Raw genomic sequence first — 17,942 nt, 5'->3', positions numbered from 1 at the left:
GGCTTGATGTGCAGATGCATTTATACCGCAGCATAAAAGTGATGTCCTGAAACATAGCCATTACATGACTCAAAAGCCTAATTAAACACATATTCAAACAAGGATGTTAGTGATGTCACTGGCTATCATTTTAAGGTTAAAAAGCATTCCTATCTAACTACATACTTACAGCAAACATTCCAAGTTACTAAGCTGTTGTATGATTTCTTCCTTTGAAGATTTTTCCAATAAGTTCCAAAGTATTTCTGATGAACGAAACAGAAGCTGTCCAGAGGGATCTGGGTCATTGAGGTGGGCACAGATTCCACTGGCTGCTTGGGCTTTCATCATTAAAGTACAATTAACTTCTTAAAATAAATTTAAAAGTTATTTATGTTGTATAGTCTTGACATTGTTAAATAAAAACAAAAATAGTTGAGAATGAAATATTTAAATTTAATAATATACAAACCAGAAGTTGAAAGATGTTGCAGAGCTTTAAGTACCCAAAGCTTCTCAACAAGTTGATTTTCAAGTAAGGCCAATGACTGGACCATTTTTTTTGCCAATCCTCCAACTTCAGCCATCTTAATCTTGTATGATGAACTTGCTTGCTGGTAACCTAAAAACAATTAGTTAAAAAATATGTACAGTTATTTCACATAGTAATCATCTATGTTCAGACAAAGGAATGAGTAATTTATTATTATAAACAACAGCAATAACAACTTAAAAAGTGTATGGCATTTTAAAATGGTATAGCACAAGGACAGGCAAACTTTTTCTGTAAAAGGCCAAGTAATAAGTATTTTAGGTTTTGCAAGTTATAAGGTTTCTGTCTCAAATACTCAACTCTGCTACCATAGCACAAAAACAAGCATAAGTAATACAGAAAATAAATGGATGTAGCTGTGTTCCAATAAACCTTTATTTACAGTGGGCTGATTTTAGCTTTGGGGTCCATAGTTTACTGGTCCCTGGTGTAAAATTTGAAATAGGACCGCAGATCCGAGGGGGCACATCTTGAATTCTAAAAAGGAGCAAAATATTTCTTATTTGTCCGTAGATATGCCTCCCCACAAAGAAAAGTGGTATGATTACAAATACTAAATGTTTTCACTATTTAAGTCAATGCATTACTTCAGCTGCTTTCAAGGAAAAATGATGATGTGACATGACAATGACATAAATGAAAATATAATACTGTTTTGATAAATGCTAGTGAATAAAATGGTATTTTAGGAAAGTGTGATTCTTGGCAATGCATAAGAATTTCCTTCTGCCTTAGTTCCTATGAGAAACATTACCTCCTCTTTTGACATAATTGCACAGGTGCCTGCCTGACTACATTCAATGAGAAACATTAAATAAACATTAGAGGGTACTTGCTCACTTGATGCAGCTATTTCCTCTCTTGGTGCTGTGAATTATCTAGCTCCCTGACTTCTTCACTTTTGAAACCAATGAAGTTCTTTGACTTTGCCATAGTTCTGAGAGGTCTGTCAGTTTGTGTTATCTTTCTGAAACTCATCTTTGGCAATGGACAAGGCCCTGTTCATTTCTGGGATGGGCTCTCTATGGTATACACTAGTTACTTACTTTAGAAATTTAAAAAGTACGGAGAAGAAAAAAAAAAGAGTATGGAGAGGAAAGCAAAAACTGCCTGTAATTTCACTGTCAAGAGATAGCAACATTAAGATTTTGGTATATTTCTTGCTAATATTTTTAATGTACGCATATAATTTTAACAATATACTTATATGTGGAATGTTATATTCGATTGCAGCCACTAAACATTTTTTAAGATTCTCCCCATTCTGTAAAATATTTTCCCAAATCATGATTTTTAATTCCATACTAATCTATCATATGGATGGACCAAAATGTACTTTTAAACTCCCTATATCTTTTTCTATTGAGTTCTATTTCTGTGGAAGCATATAGTAATATTAAGGCTCATGGACTAGATTCCTGTCTCCAGGGCTGTCTCTTAAATTGTTCTACTGAGGACTTTTCTCTGTGGTTCCAGATGTCCAGCCATGCCTACCACTAAAAACCAACCGTGTGACAGTGAGAGCATTGCCTAGGGCTCCTAAATTTTGGAGCCTGATTAAATTACGGTCAGCCTCACCATACTTTAACTACTCTGTTTTATCTTAGACATCATTTGTCACTCTTTCTGTCTATCTTAAAGGGTGCCTGTCTCTTGCCAAGGTTAACCCTATCCCTGTGCTCTTAATTCCATCCTCTTCATGCTTTCTTTGGGACTTTCACCCTCCCATTTTCGAGTTACTAGCTTCTTGTTGTGTCTACAAACCTCATTTTCCCCTCTCCTATAAACAAATAAAAAGCAGTAAAACCCAAATATCCCTCTTTGATCTTCCTACCAGCTCAGCTCTTCTCCATCTTCTTCTTTTTTCTTCACCACCTGATCTCACAATTTAAGTAAGCATTCACTGCCTCTACTCCCTTACTCCCCCTGCCTCTCTTCTGACAATCCTGTACCTGCCCTGACCACCTCATGGCAATACATCTACCAAAGGCTAGCTACAACTTTTCAGGTACCATATTAATTTGGCCTTTTCATTCATCAATCACCGAAGCCTTTACTACAGTATTTGATGCTAAAACCACTTCTTCCTTCATCAAATTTTTCATTCATTGGCGCCTAAGACATAACAGTCCTGAGGTTTTCTTTCTCCTCATTGAGCCTTTCACTGCTGATTTCTTTGGGTCATTTTTTTCCACATGTCAATATGGGCACTCACTGTCCATGCTGCCATTCTTGCTCCTTGGCTATTCATATGCTTTATCTCCAGGCAAACTGAACTATCCTGATGGCTTCAACTTTCATCCCTATTTGTATAAATTCCAAACCTATATTTCTGGTCTATTCTAAGTATCCATTGTCTACTATCTACCAAACACTTCTACCTGTCTATATCACCAATAATTCAAATGTGACATTTAATAATCTCCTTACTCTGTGCTTCAGAGGTCTTTCCATTTTCCTTAGTCATAAGTAATGTTTCTTTACTACCATAGCTTATTTCCTCATCTCTTAAGAAACATATCACTTAAATTATTTATGTCTTCTCTCCCTTCCTATACTGATTATAAATTATAGAAACTATGAAGGTAGGAACTATGTCCTAAATAATATCATCCACAATGCAAGTGCCCCCTGGCTTGATACCACCCATTTCAGTATGACTCATTTTACCATTATATATTAAGATCCCTTAGCTATAATATACAGAACTTTCTTCCCAAAGATGAGTGAGAATGTTATTAGCATTTAGAATTTAACATCTAATTGGGTGGAAAAGATATTGTGAATAATTATAGAAGAGTTAGAGAAACAATAAATAATATCATTAACAGTATTAAGTAACATTAATAATAATAATTACAATTAAACTAATTTAGGCATTACTTTTAAAACTGTATCCTAAATATTTAGTATTAGAATAAAAATATCATGCAAATAATTATATATATATGTGTATATATATATATACATATATGTGTGTGTATCTATCTATATACATATACACATACATACATACATATATATCCTTCTTATAAAGGTCATGGATTTAATGATTTCTTTGGAGTCTTCCAGAACAACAGACAATATCTTAAGAGTAATTGGGTGAGGTTTTCCAAGAACCACTGACTCATCAAGACCCCTGGCTCTAGGGCGTAAGTGACTTACGGAGATGTGCACAGGACCACAATCCTCAATAAAAACCATAGGCCCCAAGCAAAGACAAGACTCATTCTTCTTTCCTTTCTGAGTCTCCCAGAAGCTCTATCCATATTTACACTCTATGTCTTCAATAAACTCTGCTCTTACTACCTCTCAGCTTGTGTTTGAGTCCTGTGGGAATACCTCTGGGTCCTTGGATCCCACTAGCTTGCATCAATCCCACCATGTCTTTGTAGGTTCAAAGAGACAGAATAATGTTTTGTAGACGTAAGTTGTTACTAAAAGACCATTGAAAACTTCACCTGTAATATGCTTCTTTGGTGGTTCTGCATGATAGAAGTCAACAATACACTTACAAATTTGTATCCTCAATTCAGAATTTGGTATTTTCATTAATTCACCTGCCAGAAAGATAAATGAATGCTATTTAATAACACTGTCATAAGTTTATTTGCAAATTTAAATGTGTGAGTAATATGATTAAAAATATCCTCACTGGAAATTCAAGCTGGATCATGTATTTTATACATGCACACACATACACAACATCCATACATGAAATACCTTGGATCTATCCTTATAACATTTGGCCCCTCAATCAACTCAACCTCTTCTTCCCAAGGAGAAAGGAATGGTGATTAATAGCATAAATGCTGGAACCAGATGGTTTTAAGATTAAATACTGGCTCTGCCATTTACTACCTATGTAAACTTGTATGTTTTCTCATCTATAAAATTTGTATAACAACAGTTTCCACTTTAAAGATTGCTGTGAGGATTAAATGAGTTAATATGAGAAAAAGCTGATAATAGAGTCTGGCATATAATAAGTTACTATTATTATTTTGGCAAGATATGGGTTATACACACACACACATATGCACGTGTGTGTGTGTGTGTGTGTGTGTGTGTGTCCCAACTGGAGACTGGAGTTGGGAGAATCAACTTCAGGGCTCAACCAGATCTTGGTGGAATCTGTGAGGGAAACAGATAATGAGGTGTTCCTGGAAGATCTGTGATTTGCATTAGGATTTGCACAATGTTCACCTCTGGGAGTGGTCAGTGAGTAGGGACACAAATGGACCAAAGGAGAAAGCACATAGGAAAGCTTCACACTTGCTTTAGGAGTATCTATCTGCAAAAAATACCACTAAAATAAAAAAAATAAGAAGAAGAAGAAGAAAAGAAGACAATTTCCAGATGATTCCCTTAATTTTTTGAACACTTCCTTTTATGTTGAAAAATCATTACATTTTGGAAAAACTTAGTCAACAGAAACAACTAAACTTTTCCAACAAAACTAAACAAGTTTACGGGAAATTCTAAGGTTTCTCATCTGCTCCCCACCCTTTTAGTTCTTGTAAGTTTAGATCATTTCTCACGGTTTCCTGTTTTATCTCAGGACAGAGTACCAACATTTTCCCTCATACGTTTCCAAAATCCTGCTCTTGAATCAGAAATAATTATCACTTAGAAGAAAAAAGTAATATGACTTACTACTAGGTAGAAGCTGGAAGTTATTAGTAAAAATGAACAACATTTGTTCAACCTCTTATACTCTATACAATTATTTTAGCTTAAAACTCATCTTTTCAGCAATTAAAAAATAAGGGACAGGACAGTAGTATTTGCAGTCAATAATCAGTGAAGGTAGCTCATTTTAAGCAGAGTTCATACTTCCTTCACTCTTCTATAGGCAGGCAAGCAGTTATTCAGCAAAGACCAGACTGACACAGTAATAAAGAGCCATGTATTTATCATACAAATGCCTGCCAACACTCTTATGGAGGCAACATTTAAAAACAATAAGGGCAATAGAGGCATTTTTTAATGTTATCATCCAAACATGCATCTTTTTTTTTTAATGTTTATTTATTTATTTTGAGAAAGAGAGAGAAAGGGAGAGGGGCAAAGAGATAGGGAAAGAGAGTATCCCAAGCAGGCTCTGTGCTTGGCCCCAGTCCCACAAACCATGAGATCATGACCTGATCTGAAATCATGAGTCAGATGCTTAACTGACTGAGTCACCCAGGTGCCCCCAAACCTACATCTTTTATGTATTAATGTTATCATGTCCTCCTTTGGGTTGGCTTCCCATTGTAAATTTCCACTGATGGTAGAGATTCACAGAGTTCAAGTTTCCTATTAGTTTCCAGCCTGCCTGCTCCTTAAAAGGTCATCTTATCTAACTCCCCACATTTATTCTAATTTCCTCGACACCCTTACTCCATTCTAGCCCATAATAATTTCTCCCAGAATATACCATAGAAGACTAATGAAACTTATTTAGATATAAAAGGATGTCTCACCATTTTATATAAAATTTTAGATTATTTAATGAACAATTTGGATCCCAATGATTCTAGCAATCAATTAGACTAGCAATTATGAGAGTTTAACATTGAAAACATTTTTGTGATTACTGAGAGGAACACATGTCTGATTTACAAAAAAAGTTAAATATTTCAACAAACTAAATAACATCAAGACAAATAAACATCTGCCAGTCCTTAAATTAAGGAAAACAGAATCTTGTTGGTATTATAAAATGCCTAAGTGGATAATGATAACAAAAATTATCATCAAGCACGCTATGATTAATTCCCAACCAAAAACAAGAAAAGAACCTACATTTGAGGGACTCTAAGACTTAGTATATAAGACACGTTTTTCTTGACAGTAGGGCCTGTCATATGTTACACCCCTCTACCTTAAGGAAATCTTAACTTACCCAGAAGAGCGATTGAATTAGCAGTATCTTCAGCATATGTTATTTCATCCGATACTTTCTTTTTCAAAAATGGCAAGCTTCAATAAGAATGAAGAACAAATGAATTATGTTTAATAAAGTCTGTAATTGAGCCATTTGTGAAGTATGAGAAATCTTCCTTTCTAAAGAAAACAATGAAAATAATATCCTATTCTGTAGCCCTGGGAGAATTGGCAACCATCAAAAAAATTTTTGTTTCTAACTAAGTGACCAAAAGGAAAATAGGCTTATAAAAATAAAGAGAGATGGACATAAAAGGCAAAGGTTAAGAAAGCCATCTTGCAACACTGTATAAATAAAAAACTTAAGAATCCTCTTTTCTCTCTGAAGGCAAAGTAATAATGGATTACACGTATACCTCTATCAAAATTAGGAAGACACTGAATAATCAGATACAAATCACAGACCTCGGCTTACCTAGAACTTGAAAACTGCTCTGCTCAGGGGCTTTTAAAGTTCTGAAAATCTGATAGATGAATGGTCTATTTGTTCTCAAAGGTTAGTGACCTTTTCCTTATTAACTGGATTTTCCTTATTAACTGGATTAACTGGATCCTTGTTACCATCCACAAAATAACAAATACACTTTTTAAGACTCTAAAGAATCCAAGTTAACAAATATTAATTACATTAGACTTCTATTTCACAGCTACTATAAGCAAAGCTATTTGAAAATAATTTATTTAAAAATCATAAAAAGCAGGGCATTCAAACCTAAGTCATTAGTCTAAATGTGAAAGGAGAGATAAAAGTTATTTCTTAAATACAAAATATTAACTATCTTGGCATTTCATGAGTTCAAAATTTGAATCTCCTGTACTATATAAAGTATAATATATCCTCTCTATAGGACTTTTAATTCATGCTTTTCAAGAAAAATTTAAAGATATTTCAAGGGAAAGCTTTGAAAAGCACAATTTTATAAATGCCACAGAGATTCATTTTTTAGTGTTTGTTAGAACTTTTCATTTGAAACCAATAACTTATTACTTGTTATCCAGCTCGTTGTTGAATCTCTAAAGTGAAGAACTCTAAAACTACGTTTTGTCCTCAAACTTTTCTACCAAAGAAAACAACCTAAAAGATAAAGCTAGAAAAGTTCCCCCCAAAAGGTTATGAAAATAATATGCATTATATCTCTGATGTAGTGAGAAAAACATAGGCACCAAAAACAGAAAGGCTAGGTTTTATTTTTTATTTTCAATGTTTTTATCTCCCAAAAATGTCTTGAGGAAAGAATCAATCATGTGAGGGTGAGGTATGGAGAAATGCAGGATGAAAGCAGAAATTATGAAAGAAAACTATTAAATAATTTGAATAATTAATGAGGGAAAGTGAAGAGTGCAATTCAAGTCTGTCATATTATGTAAGGAAATATCCAGTTGCAGCTTTCACACAGAACCAGTTCTTGGTCAAGCTCCATAAGAGCATTGCTGTTGAAAGTAATGCTTATAAACCTGGTATTCTAGGACTTGCAGAGCCTCAGAATTTGAAATGATAACAATATAATTCACATCAATATCATAATTTGCAATTAGTACATTAAAAAAAAGAGAGAGAGGGAGGGAGCCAAACCATAAGAGACTCTTAACAACTGAGAATAAACTGAGGGTTGATGGGAGGTGGGAGGGAGGGGAAAGTGGGTGATGGGCATTGAGGAGGGCACCTGTTGGGAGGAGCACTGGGTGTTGTATGGAAACCAATTTGACAATAAATTTCATATTAAAAAAAAAAATTTCTTTAAAAGCACCAGAGTAATAATTTACTTCTTTTTTTTTTCATGGTCTGTATTAAAAAGTAAGGTATGGTAAAGGTATTCAATAAATGATTTTTGATTATTTTATTCAGATATCAAAGAAATTAAATGTATATAGTTATAAAATTTTAAAATATTATTGCTACTAAACCTAAAAGTGAGAGTTAAAACTACATATATATATGCTCCTACTAGTGTTATTTGTGTATTAAAAGAAACATGCTATTTAAAAAGTTGAATTGTTAGAAAGATTTAGAAGGTTAAATTATCAGAAAGATTTATTCCTACTTTGAGAAATCTCCTCTACTATATTATATTGAAACCTAAAAATGGATGTCTTGATTAGCTACTATGTGGCAGCAAGGAAGCAGAAGATATTCCTAGTTGCCCCAAATGGGTGAAGAAACAATAGTATGGAGGATAGAATATATTAATTTTATAATGCTGACCTCTAATTTACATTTAAAATATATATACCAAAAATAACTGGTGACATTTTATTCTTCATTGGAATTTGAAAAATCAATAAAACATGACTCAGAAGTTAATATATCTTTGAGAGCCAAATTTTCTAAACAGAGAAAAAAATACTAGGCAAACTATTTAGTATTGTTCATAAATTTTCTCAAAAATTCTCTAAAAAAATCATAATTTCTTGCTTTAATCTCACATTTATCATTCACTTGAGAGCAACTTATTGTGAGAAAAAATTTTAATATAGTTTAATCTCTTGTGGCTAGAATCTCCCATTACAATAAAATTGACCACCTCTGAAATATCAACTGGAATCAAGTGATCCAGTGAAGTTTTTGAGTTCTTTATCACATACTATACCATGATGCATATCTTTGTAATATAAAATAAAATATAATAATATGCTACATGCTAATGTAAAATAAAGTTAAAGAAAAAAACTTACCCACATAATTTTAGGATATTAAATGCAGATTCTATAAAGTGGGGCTGGTTTTCAATTTTTTCTGCACACAGATTCAGAATTTTAAATATTTGTGCTAAATCCCTTAGGGGCTTTAATATTTTTAGTTAAGAAATAAAATTAAGATTAATATTTTTATTAACATACTCTATAGCACTTCTCTCAAGAAAGTCTATAGAATTCCATCTATTTTGTTAAATGTGGTTGACACTTATTTTTTATTTTTTGACACTTTTAATTATACTAATTTTGAAGTCTAAAGAGGAAAACTTGGAACCATATATTTTTTAGGAATATTGTTTAATTTTTGTCTCAGTAATCGCTTATTCACAATATCATTTTCCCTTACCACACCTTTAGAATTTGATTACCAACTACTACACCATGGATTCAGCTGATCAATAACTTACTATTGGCAATAAGAAATAACACATAGAAAAAAATAATAGCTCAATTTTACACTTTGTTTTTCCCCCACCCACACATAAAACATACACTGCTCCAGAATAAGCAACCCAAACCTACCTTATTTATTTTATTAACATTATTCAGATGCATGTTCTTACTTTTATGTTGTAAATTGGCTGAGATTTTATTTCGTTTAAAACTCATGAAATGAGGGGCACCTGGGTGGCTCAGTCAGTTAAGCATCCAGCTTCAGCTCAGGTCATGATCCCATGGTTAGTGAGTTCGATCCCTGCATGGGGCTCTGTGCTGACAGTGGGGAGCCTGGAGCCTGCTTCAAGTTCTGTGTCTCCCTCTCTGTCTGCCCCTTGCCCACTCATTCTGTCTCTCTCTCAAAAATGAATAAACATTAAGAAAAAACTAATGAAATAAAAATTTTGCTTTTATAATAGTCTAAAAGCAAAACTTATCTTCTCTAAATCTTGAGGTAACAGCACCTTTTATCTATTTAAAAACCGTGGGTGCCTGGGTGGCTCAGTCAGTTAAGCATACAACTTTGGTTCGGGTCATGACCTCATGGTTGGTGGGTTTGAGCCCCACATCAGGCTCTCTGCTGTCACCACAAAGCTTGCTTTGGATCCTCTGTCCTCTTTCTTTACCCCTACCTGGCTCTGCTCCCACTCTCTCCCTTTCAAAAATAGATGAACATTAACAACAAACAAACAAACAAAACCCCACCTGGTGCATAACAGCCAGTTCTGGAACTCTCTGTTACCAATCTGGTAAGATGACTACAGGGAGTGAGAGTTTCCTGTCACAATTGCACTGCCTTTTATAATAGCTAATATATGCAAAGGTTAAAACAGTAACAACAACAACAACAACCCAACAATAAACTGGTTCTTAAACACAGTTTTGAGCTGCACTGGTTTCCACATATTCTGATCAGGGTGGTATATACAGTGGAAATAATATATTTATATAATGTTTTGCAGGTTATCAAGCACCTGCATGTACATTATCTAGCCTTCCTAACAACATGATGAGGTGCTGTTATCCCGATTTTCTTAAGAGGTGGAGAAGTTAGTACGTTTATCAACAGTACAAATAATCAGGTAAATTGGTAAAAATAAGACTTTGACTTGACCCTCCTAACTACATCCATTGGGGCACCTGTAAAGTGACTCTTTTGGCACAGGTCATAATCTCACAGTTATGAGATCAAGCCCTGCATTGGGCTCAGTGTGGAGCACAGAGCCTACTTGGGATTTTCTCTCTCTCCCTCTCTCACTGCCTCTCTCCCCTGCTTGTGCTCCTTCTCTCTCAAAATAAATAAATATACTTTTTAAAAATTGCCATTATCTGTGCAGAGTCAATCGCATTATAGTGTTTCTTCAATTTTATATTCCCTGGTAAACAAAAAATATAATTCTGTGAAAAATACAAAATGTTAGATATTTTCTGTGGTAGACAGAATAATGGATTGCCCAAAGTTGTCCATACCTTAATTCCTAGAACTTGGAATGCAAATGTTACCTTACATGGCAAAGGGACTTTTCAGATGTGATTACGTTAAAAGCCTTGAGATGGGACTGTTATCCGAGATTATCCAGGTAGGCCCAAAGTAATCACAGGGGTTCTACATGGGAAAGAGAGAGGCAGGAGAGGATTACAAAAGATGTGACCACAGAAGCAGAGATGAGAGTGGTGCTACTCTGAGGAAGGGGCCATGAGCCAAGGAATGCCGGCCACCTTAAAAGCTGGGAAAAGCAAAGACAGGGATTCACATCTAGAGCCTTCAGAAGGAACCAGCCCTGCCAACACCTGACGTCAGCCCAGTGAGGCTGATTTTGGACTTGTGACCTCAAGAACTGTAAGAAAAAGCTTTAGGATGTTTGGTGACACTAAGTTTGGGGTAATTTGTTATAGCAGCAAGAGGAAATGAATACATTTTCTAATAAAAATTCTCCCATTTCAGGATAAATGAAACAAACCCATAAAGATCTAGATACAGATATAGATATATGTAAAGGATACAAGTCCATTCTGATAACACTGCACCAGTTTCTTGACAGATTTAAGTTGTTCTTCTTCTAAATCATCCTAAAACAAGTTATCTATTTTAGTTCTTTTGTACTGTTAAATATGTTGAGATATTAAAAATTTTCCTGAATATAAAAAGTAAATTGAAACTGTTAATTATTAAATTACTATATTATAATGCAAGCATTATAAAATATTTCCTCAAACAGTGAAGGTAAAAATAAATATATCATTTAAATTTGATTAGGAAGGGGCACCTGGGTGGCTCAGTCGGTTAAGTGTCTGACTTCGGCTCAGGTCATGATCTCACAGTTCGTGGATCCGAGCCCTGTGTTGGGCTGGGCTCCGGGCTGACAGCTCAGAGCCTGGAGCCTGCTTCAGATTCCATATTTCCCTCTCTCTCTGTCCCTCCCCTGTTCGCACTTTCTCTCAAAAATGAATAAATGTTAAAAATATTTTTTTAATTTGATTAGGAAATTGAGAATCAAAACTAGATTAATATAAAAGCAGCATTTGTTTCCATTAATAATATTAACAATACTTGAATTCACTGAGCATTTTTCTATGCCATGCACCACTATGCTCTATTGATACATGTCATTTAATTAATTTTTAAAATAACCCTATTAGGAAGGTACCATTACTATCTCTATTTTCCAGAATAGGAAACTCAAGTGGAAACGCTAATTTGTCCAAAATCACCTAGCTAGTAACTGGAGGTGTTAGGAGTCAAAGTTGGCTATCTGACTGTAGAAATTGTATATTTAATCTCTAAACCAAGCCCAGTGTAATGGCACAAACATCTTCAGCAAATTAAAACAAAACTCAAAAAACAAGACAAAACAAAGAAACAAAAACAAAACTCAATACAGTGATATGTTTGTTTTCATAACTGAATCACACTGTCCTTTTAAAGTTCTTAAATTGTTCATAAGAAGCTGTGGCATTTTCTATACATTTTTTTTTTTTTTGGTCTACCTTTATTTAAAAACTAGTTGGAACTCTATGTAGTTGGGTTTTCTTTTTTTTAATGAAGGCACATTCAAAATTAAAAATAACTTTCACAACAAACACAGCCAGCAAGAGATAAATTATTCTTATAAGGGCCATTATTATTATTGTGCTTTTTCTCTATGTGAAAATGTGAGACCAAAAAATGCTAACACAGTAACTAAATTTTTGGCCTACTAATCACTAGACACTTTTTCTTGATTGACTCTACCATGATCAACCCATTTTCCACATATTAAAAGCATGAAATCTTCATCCTGTAGTCATGTTATAGTGTGTGCTGGCTTTTAGGCATGCAATCGATTCTTGGGTAATGTCAGGAGAGTGTGGTGTGTGAGCATGCATGAAATGCATTTATTATCCTTCCTCCCAATGCCTACACTCTCCACTTTGAGTCTCAGATCTGAAATAATTTTATTTCCATTCCATTCTGTATAAGATCCCTCTCAAAGTAGATTAACTTATGAATATGTCTGAGTGTGTATATATCCAGATTTCATGTCAGGAAATTTTAAGTAGTACATCATGAATCACTTTTTCTTTTTTTAAATTTTTTTTCCAACGTTTATTTATTTTGGGACAGAGAGAGACAGAGCATGAACGGGGGAGGGGCAGAGAGAGAGGGAGACACAGAATCGGAAACAGGCTCCAGGCTCTGAGCCATCAGCCCAGAGCCCGACGCGGGGCTCGAACTCACGGACCGCGAGATCGTGACCTGGCTGAAGTCGGACGCTTAACCGACTGCGCCACCCAGGCGCCCCTTGAATCACTTTTTCTACTCTTGTTCCCCACATCCTTTTTGTTAACAAGCAATTAACAGAGGCTGGAGAAGTCTTCCTGTACTCTTGATACCTTCTGTTTATATCTACCATGGATTTGTCCATCCCACAAAACGAAATGAAATCTCCTCCAGCCTCCATACCAGGTAAAACACATTCATACTAAATTTAAACAGTCCTTGAATATGAGAAATGTTCCTATTTGGAATGTTTTCAACAAAAAGGAATAAACAAGACTTATTTTGGGGGAATACATGTTACGTTTCAGGGAAATCATAGTTTATAAGTGATACAGTAGAGAAATTTTCTCTCAAAGCTTACTTTATCAGTTTCTTCAAGGAGTTTGATGACGCGATTTAGGTCCATGGTCTTGAAAGCACCCTAAAAAACATACAACTCTTACAATTCTGTGTCATGAGAATCAAGAAATCACATCAAACACACTATTTTTCTATGATATTATCCCTCAGCAACTTGAAAGTATCTTATGACAAAAAGATAGTGAGGAGAAAGGGATAATGGAGGGATGGGCAAAATGGGTGAAGGGGAGTTAGAGATAGAGACCTCCAGCTATGGAATAAGTTACAGGGATGAAAAGTACATACAGCATAAGAAATAGAGTGAATGGTATTCTAACAGTATTGCATAGTGACAGACAACAGCTACACTTGTGATGAGCATAGCATTAACTATACACTTGTGGAATGACTATGTTGTACACCTGAAACTAATGCAACATTACATGTCAACTATACTTCAATTTCTATAAAAGATATGGAGGGGAGAACGAAAAGCAGATGAGACCCTATAGGAGTAAATAAATTTTGGAGTTGAAAAAAATATTAAAAATGCCTCTTGAATTCTAGTATTATCTTATAATCTTATGGTCTTTAAATTTCAAAATACCTGTAATAATCGCACTTCCATGCTTTGGAAAATGAAATGATCCAGTACATATATATTCCACATCCCACACATGCACAATACATTGAGTTTGTCTATGCAGATATACATAAGACTCGCTTCTAAATGAGTAGATCTCAGGTAGGAGATCATCTTCCTGAACTAGGTATCCCCTTTCTCAGTTGGTACCAGCATTCTTACAGTCATCAACATTAGAAAACAGAATTTCCAAGTTCTATAGATTTTACATTTTAAATATTTCTTGAGCGCAACTGATTTATTCACAGAGTTGTGAAGGTATCCTGCTGTTCTCAGTGCCTCTACTCTCCCACCCTTCATCATGGTCCTCTACTCTATGGTGAATAATAAAACTCAATTCTGAACATAACCCATCTAAATCATTCAGTTACTCTCCATTAGTGCCCCTCACCCCTCCTCTATTTTCCTTCCCTTGGTTAAACCTCACGGGTGCTTCAAAACTCAGCTCAGGTATTGCCTCCCCAAGGGAAGGAAAAAGATAGAACAAATGTCCTTCCTTTGTGCTCCCATAGCACCCTAAGTTCTTTATCCACTACAATTCCCATCATGGTTCTAGAATGGTTTGAATGTTTATCCCCCACCACACCCTCCCCAAAGCTCACTCAAGGCAAAGACTTTTGTTTTCTGGCACCCCAGCTCCAGAAACTGGGCCTGGCATATGAAGTTATTTGTAGGTAAGCGGAGAAGGAAACAGGAAGTGCTATCATCCCGAATTTAAGTACTTATACAAAAATCTCCACATTTTAAATTCAGTTTTGGGTATTAATGCTTTGTTGCATGACGTTTTCTTCCCTTTTTTTTTTAACCTTTTTTAAGTTTATTAATTTATTTTGAGAGAGAGAGCACACACATCAGCACAGAGACCACTTCAGATCCTCTGTCCCCCTCTCTCTGCCCCTTCCCTGCTCATGTAGGCTTTCTCTCTCTCAAAAATAAATAAACATTAAAATTTTTTTAATAAAAAAATAACTTCAAAAAATTATATAAAAGATGATGATATAAAAAAATTCAAAAGAGAAGAAAATCCTACTTATTCCTATCATCTAAATACATCTACTTTTATATATAATTTTGTTTTTATATATTTATTTTTATATGCTACTTTCTGTTTTTGTTTACATGTATAAATATATAATTTAACTTAGTGTTAACACCATTGTATTTTGATTTCTAAATCTACAATACATATCTTTCCCTATGTCTACATAGATATTATTCTATTCCCTCTTAAGTCTAGAATTTCCTTTCCTTTCACAATTACAAACTCATATTCTAATCTCAGGCAATGTCTTTCAAAAACAATTTTCAGGGGTGCCTGTGTGGCTCAGTTGGTCAGGTGTCCTGCTCTTGGTTTCGGCTTAGGTTGTGAACTCATGGCTCGAGTTCGAGCCCCACATCCGGCTCCATAATATCAGTGCAGAGACCTGCTTAAGATTCTCTCTCTGTCTTTTTCAAATAAATAAACTTAAAAAAACCAAACAAACAAAAAAACAATTTTCAGTAAAGTGTTCTAATTTTAAGTTTGTAGGGTAAGTATCTGAGTGAGTTTATTAACTCCAAATGCTTTTTACCAAAAAAATGAATAATCAAAAAAGATTTCCTAAATACTGATCTTTACCTGGTATTATGGTTATCCTTAAAAACTATTATATTTTACTGTTAAATTGTTTAAATTATTAAATTTACTGTTACCAAAAAAGGTGATGAATAATTGAATTTTGTCTTTTAAGATTTGAGTTCAGTGCCATCTGCCACTACCTCAGTTGTCTTCTTTCTTCCTCTTGGAAAAAAGAGGTTTTTGTTTTCAGATTTTCTGCAATATTGTTTTTGAAGGTTGGAAAGCATATTGAAATGAAAAGTCAACGCAACATTTTCTTTTTAATACCTGAATGTATTATCAGAATTGTTTTTCCCAAGTGAGCAGGTATAACTTTTATTAAGAAACAGAGAGTAGTAAAGGTTAAAGCACAGATTCCTTTCAGATTTATGTTGATTACTTCATGCTACTCTGTGTGTTACTTGCTAAGCATATATTGTATTTTTAAGATTTCTCCTGCCCTCCCTCCTTTAGCCCATTCCTCCCTTCCATCAATATTTAGAAGCAGCTTCTATGTTTCAGAAACTGTGCTAAGTGTGGGGAACAACACTGCTCTGACCTCAAGTAGCTATCAGTCTGGCATGGAATACAAGTAATACAGATAAAAAGCTACAAAATGCTCCCTGGATGCTGAAAGGCGTGCTCTGGAAGCACACAGACTGGAAGCACAGAAGGCATGACACAGTTGCTGTAAAAAGTAATTGGCAGGGAGAGGTGAGAAGGAGTAGGATCTGTGAGATGAACTGAAGGTTTGAGAGGTGGAGACAGGGAGTAGATATGTGAAGGCCTGGAGGCAAAAGAAAAAGCATTTTGAGGATGGGGAGGAAGATATAGTGCAAAGGATAGTGGCTACAGATGATGCTAATTGGGTAAGTAGAGGTCAAATCATGAATAATAACAATAATGATCATAACAATGATGGTGATGTCTATTTCCAGGTACAGTTGTACTTTCCACGTATTTGCTAATTGAATTGTATGAGGTAGATACTATTATTAACCCCACTTTACAGAATGCCTTGTACGTATCCTATGCTAAAGATCTTCAAAAATATTGAATGGTTTGAGAGACTGGATATATAAACAGCCAATGGCCAGACTACATATGGCAACAGAACTCTAGCCTGTAATCTCTGCAGCAACCAAACCCAGGAGCCATTTGCTCTGGAAAGTCAGAATTTGGCAATGATTGCCAGATTCCCTATTTTTTGCCCCTCATATTGCTATGTAGGACCACCAGAGAAACCCAAATATGCTTCCCAAATCAATCACATAGAATGCCCTGTTTGTAGCTAGCCCACCTCCAGCTTCCCCATGGCAACAACCTCCAAACAGAGCATACCAGAAGCTTTCCCTTTATGCACTACAAAGCTTCCCTGCCTGCCTTAGAGTCTCTGCCAAATGTAAGTAATGCTGGCTGACTTCCTATATAGCAAGTTCTGTATATTAAATAGTGCCTGCTTATTCTCATCAGGGTGGTCTTTATTTCCACAGGCTTTAACCAGAGGAGTGTAACAATAAAAAGGCAATTTTGTTTGCTGAGTAGAGACTGAACTGGAAAGGTCTAGGCTGAACTGGAAAGGAGGTAGGAGACATCTGTAACTTGAGGCCTTGACTAAGGTACTGGCAACCCAGGCCGACAACAGGGAATGGAAGGAAAAACATCAAGGAGGTAGAGTCTGTGGGACTTAAAGAGTGATTTGATTTGGTGGGAGAGAGAGGAAAAGGTGATGATGCTCCTGGGCTTGGGCAATTATAGAAGTAGTGTCACCCTTTGCTGAGACAGGGAAGGCTGGAGGAAGAGGCCTGTGTTGAGGCTAGAGATAAGTTAAATTGGGGGGTAGAGATTTCCAAATCAGAGACTTAAAGTAATAATTGGAAGAGTTTGGGTAAATGAGATCACACAGCAGAATGAAGCAAAAGAGGACATACAGATGTAAACATGAAAATAATTGCTGTTAACATAAGATGTTTACAGAGAATTGTAAAAACATTTAACAAAACATTTTAAG

At 35.1% G+C, this 17,942-nt stretch overlaps 2 protein-coding genes across 15 annotated transcripts in view; one reads left to right on the top strand and one right to left on the bottom strand.

Moving 5' to 3' along the window:
- Window positions 1–17,942, top strand: part of FAM237B (family with sequence similarity 237 member B) — a 165,878-nt gene that overhangs the window by 69,620 nt on the left and 78,316 nt on the right. The window contains exons 1-2 of one of the 9 annotated variants that reach the window (XR_007146491.1): window positions 13,340–15,008; window positions 17,425–17,602. The exons of 5 other annotated variants lie outside the window; for them this stretch is intronic. The gene's annotated coding sequence lies outside the window, so the exon portion shown is untranslated. Of the gene's footprint in view, window positions 1–10,554; window positions 11,647–13,339; window positions 15,009–16,147; window positions 17,334–17,424; window positions 17,603–17,942 lie in introns of those variants that run through there. 3 more of the 9 variants (XR_007146492.1, XR_007146489.1, XR_007146494.1) reach the window with 3 other exon arrangements.
- Window positions 1–17,942, bottom strand: part of CFAP69 (cilia and flagella associated protein 69) — a 61,644-nt gene that overhangs the window by 37,114 nt on the left and 6,588 nt on the right. For 2 of the 6 annotated variants that reach the window (XM_047830865.1, XM_047830891.1), the window contains exons 2-8: window positions 13,714–13,773; window positions 11,597–11,662; window positions 9,137–9,246; window positions 6,423–6,499; window positions 3,994–4,092; window positions 452–601; window positions 170–347 (exon numbers count right to left, since the gene is read on the bottom strand). In XM_047830865.1, the coding sequence (XP_047686821.1) occupies window positions 170–347; window positions 452–601; window positions 3,994–4,092; window positions 6,423–6,499; window positions 9,137–9,246; window positions 11,597–11,662; window positions 13,714–13,773 (740 nt within the window). Of the gene's footprint in view, window positions 1–169; window positions 348–451; window positions 602–3,993; window positions 4,093–6,422; window positions 6,500–6,878; window positions 7,047–9,136; window positions 9,247–11,596; window positions 11,663–13,713; window positions 13,774–17,942 lie in introns of those variants that run through there. The other 4 variants (XM_047830874.1, XM_047830884.1, XM_047830902.1 and 1 more) reach the window with 4 other exon arrangements.

The sequence above is a fragment of the Prionailurus viverrinus genome, chromosome A2 (assembly GCF_022837055.1).
Source record: "Prionailurus viverrinus isolate Anna chromosome A2, UM_Priviv_1.0, whole genome shotgun sequence".
In the NCBI taxonomy this organism is placed as follows: Eukaryota; Metazoa; Chordata; class Mammalia; order Carnivora; family Felidae; genus Prionailurus; species Prionailurus viverrinus.
Note: the sequence above shows the minus strand (reverse complement) of the source record. Positions and strands in the feature narration are given on the sequence as shown.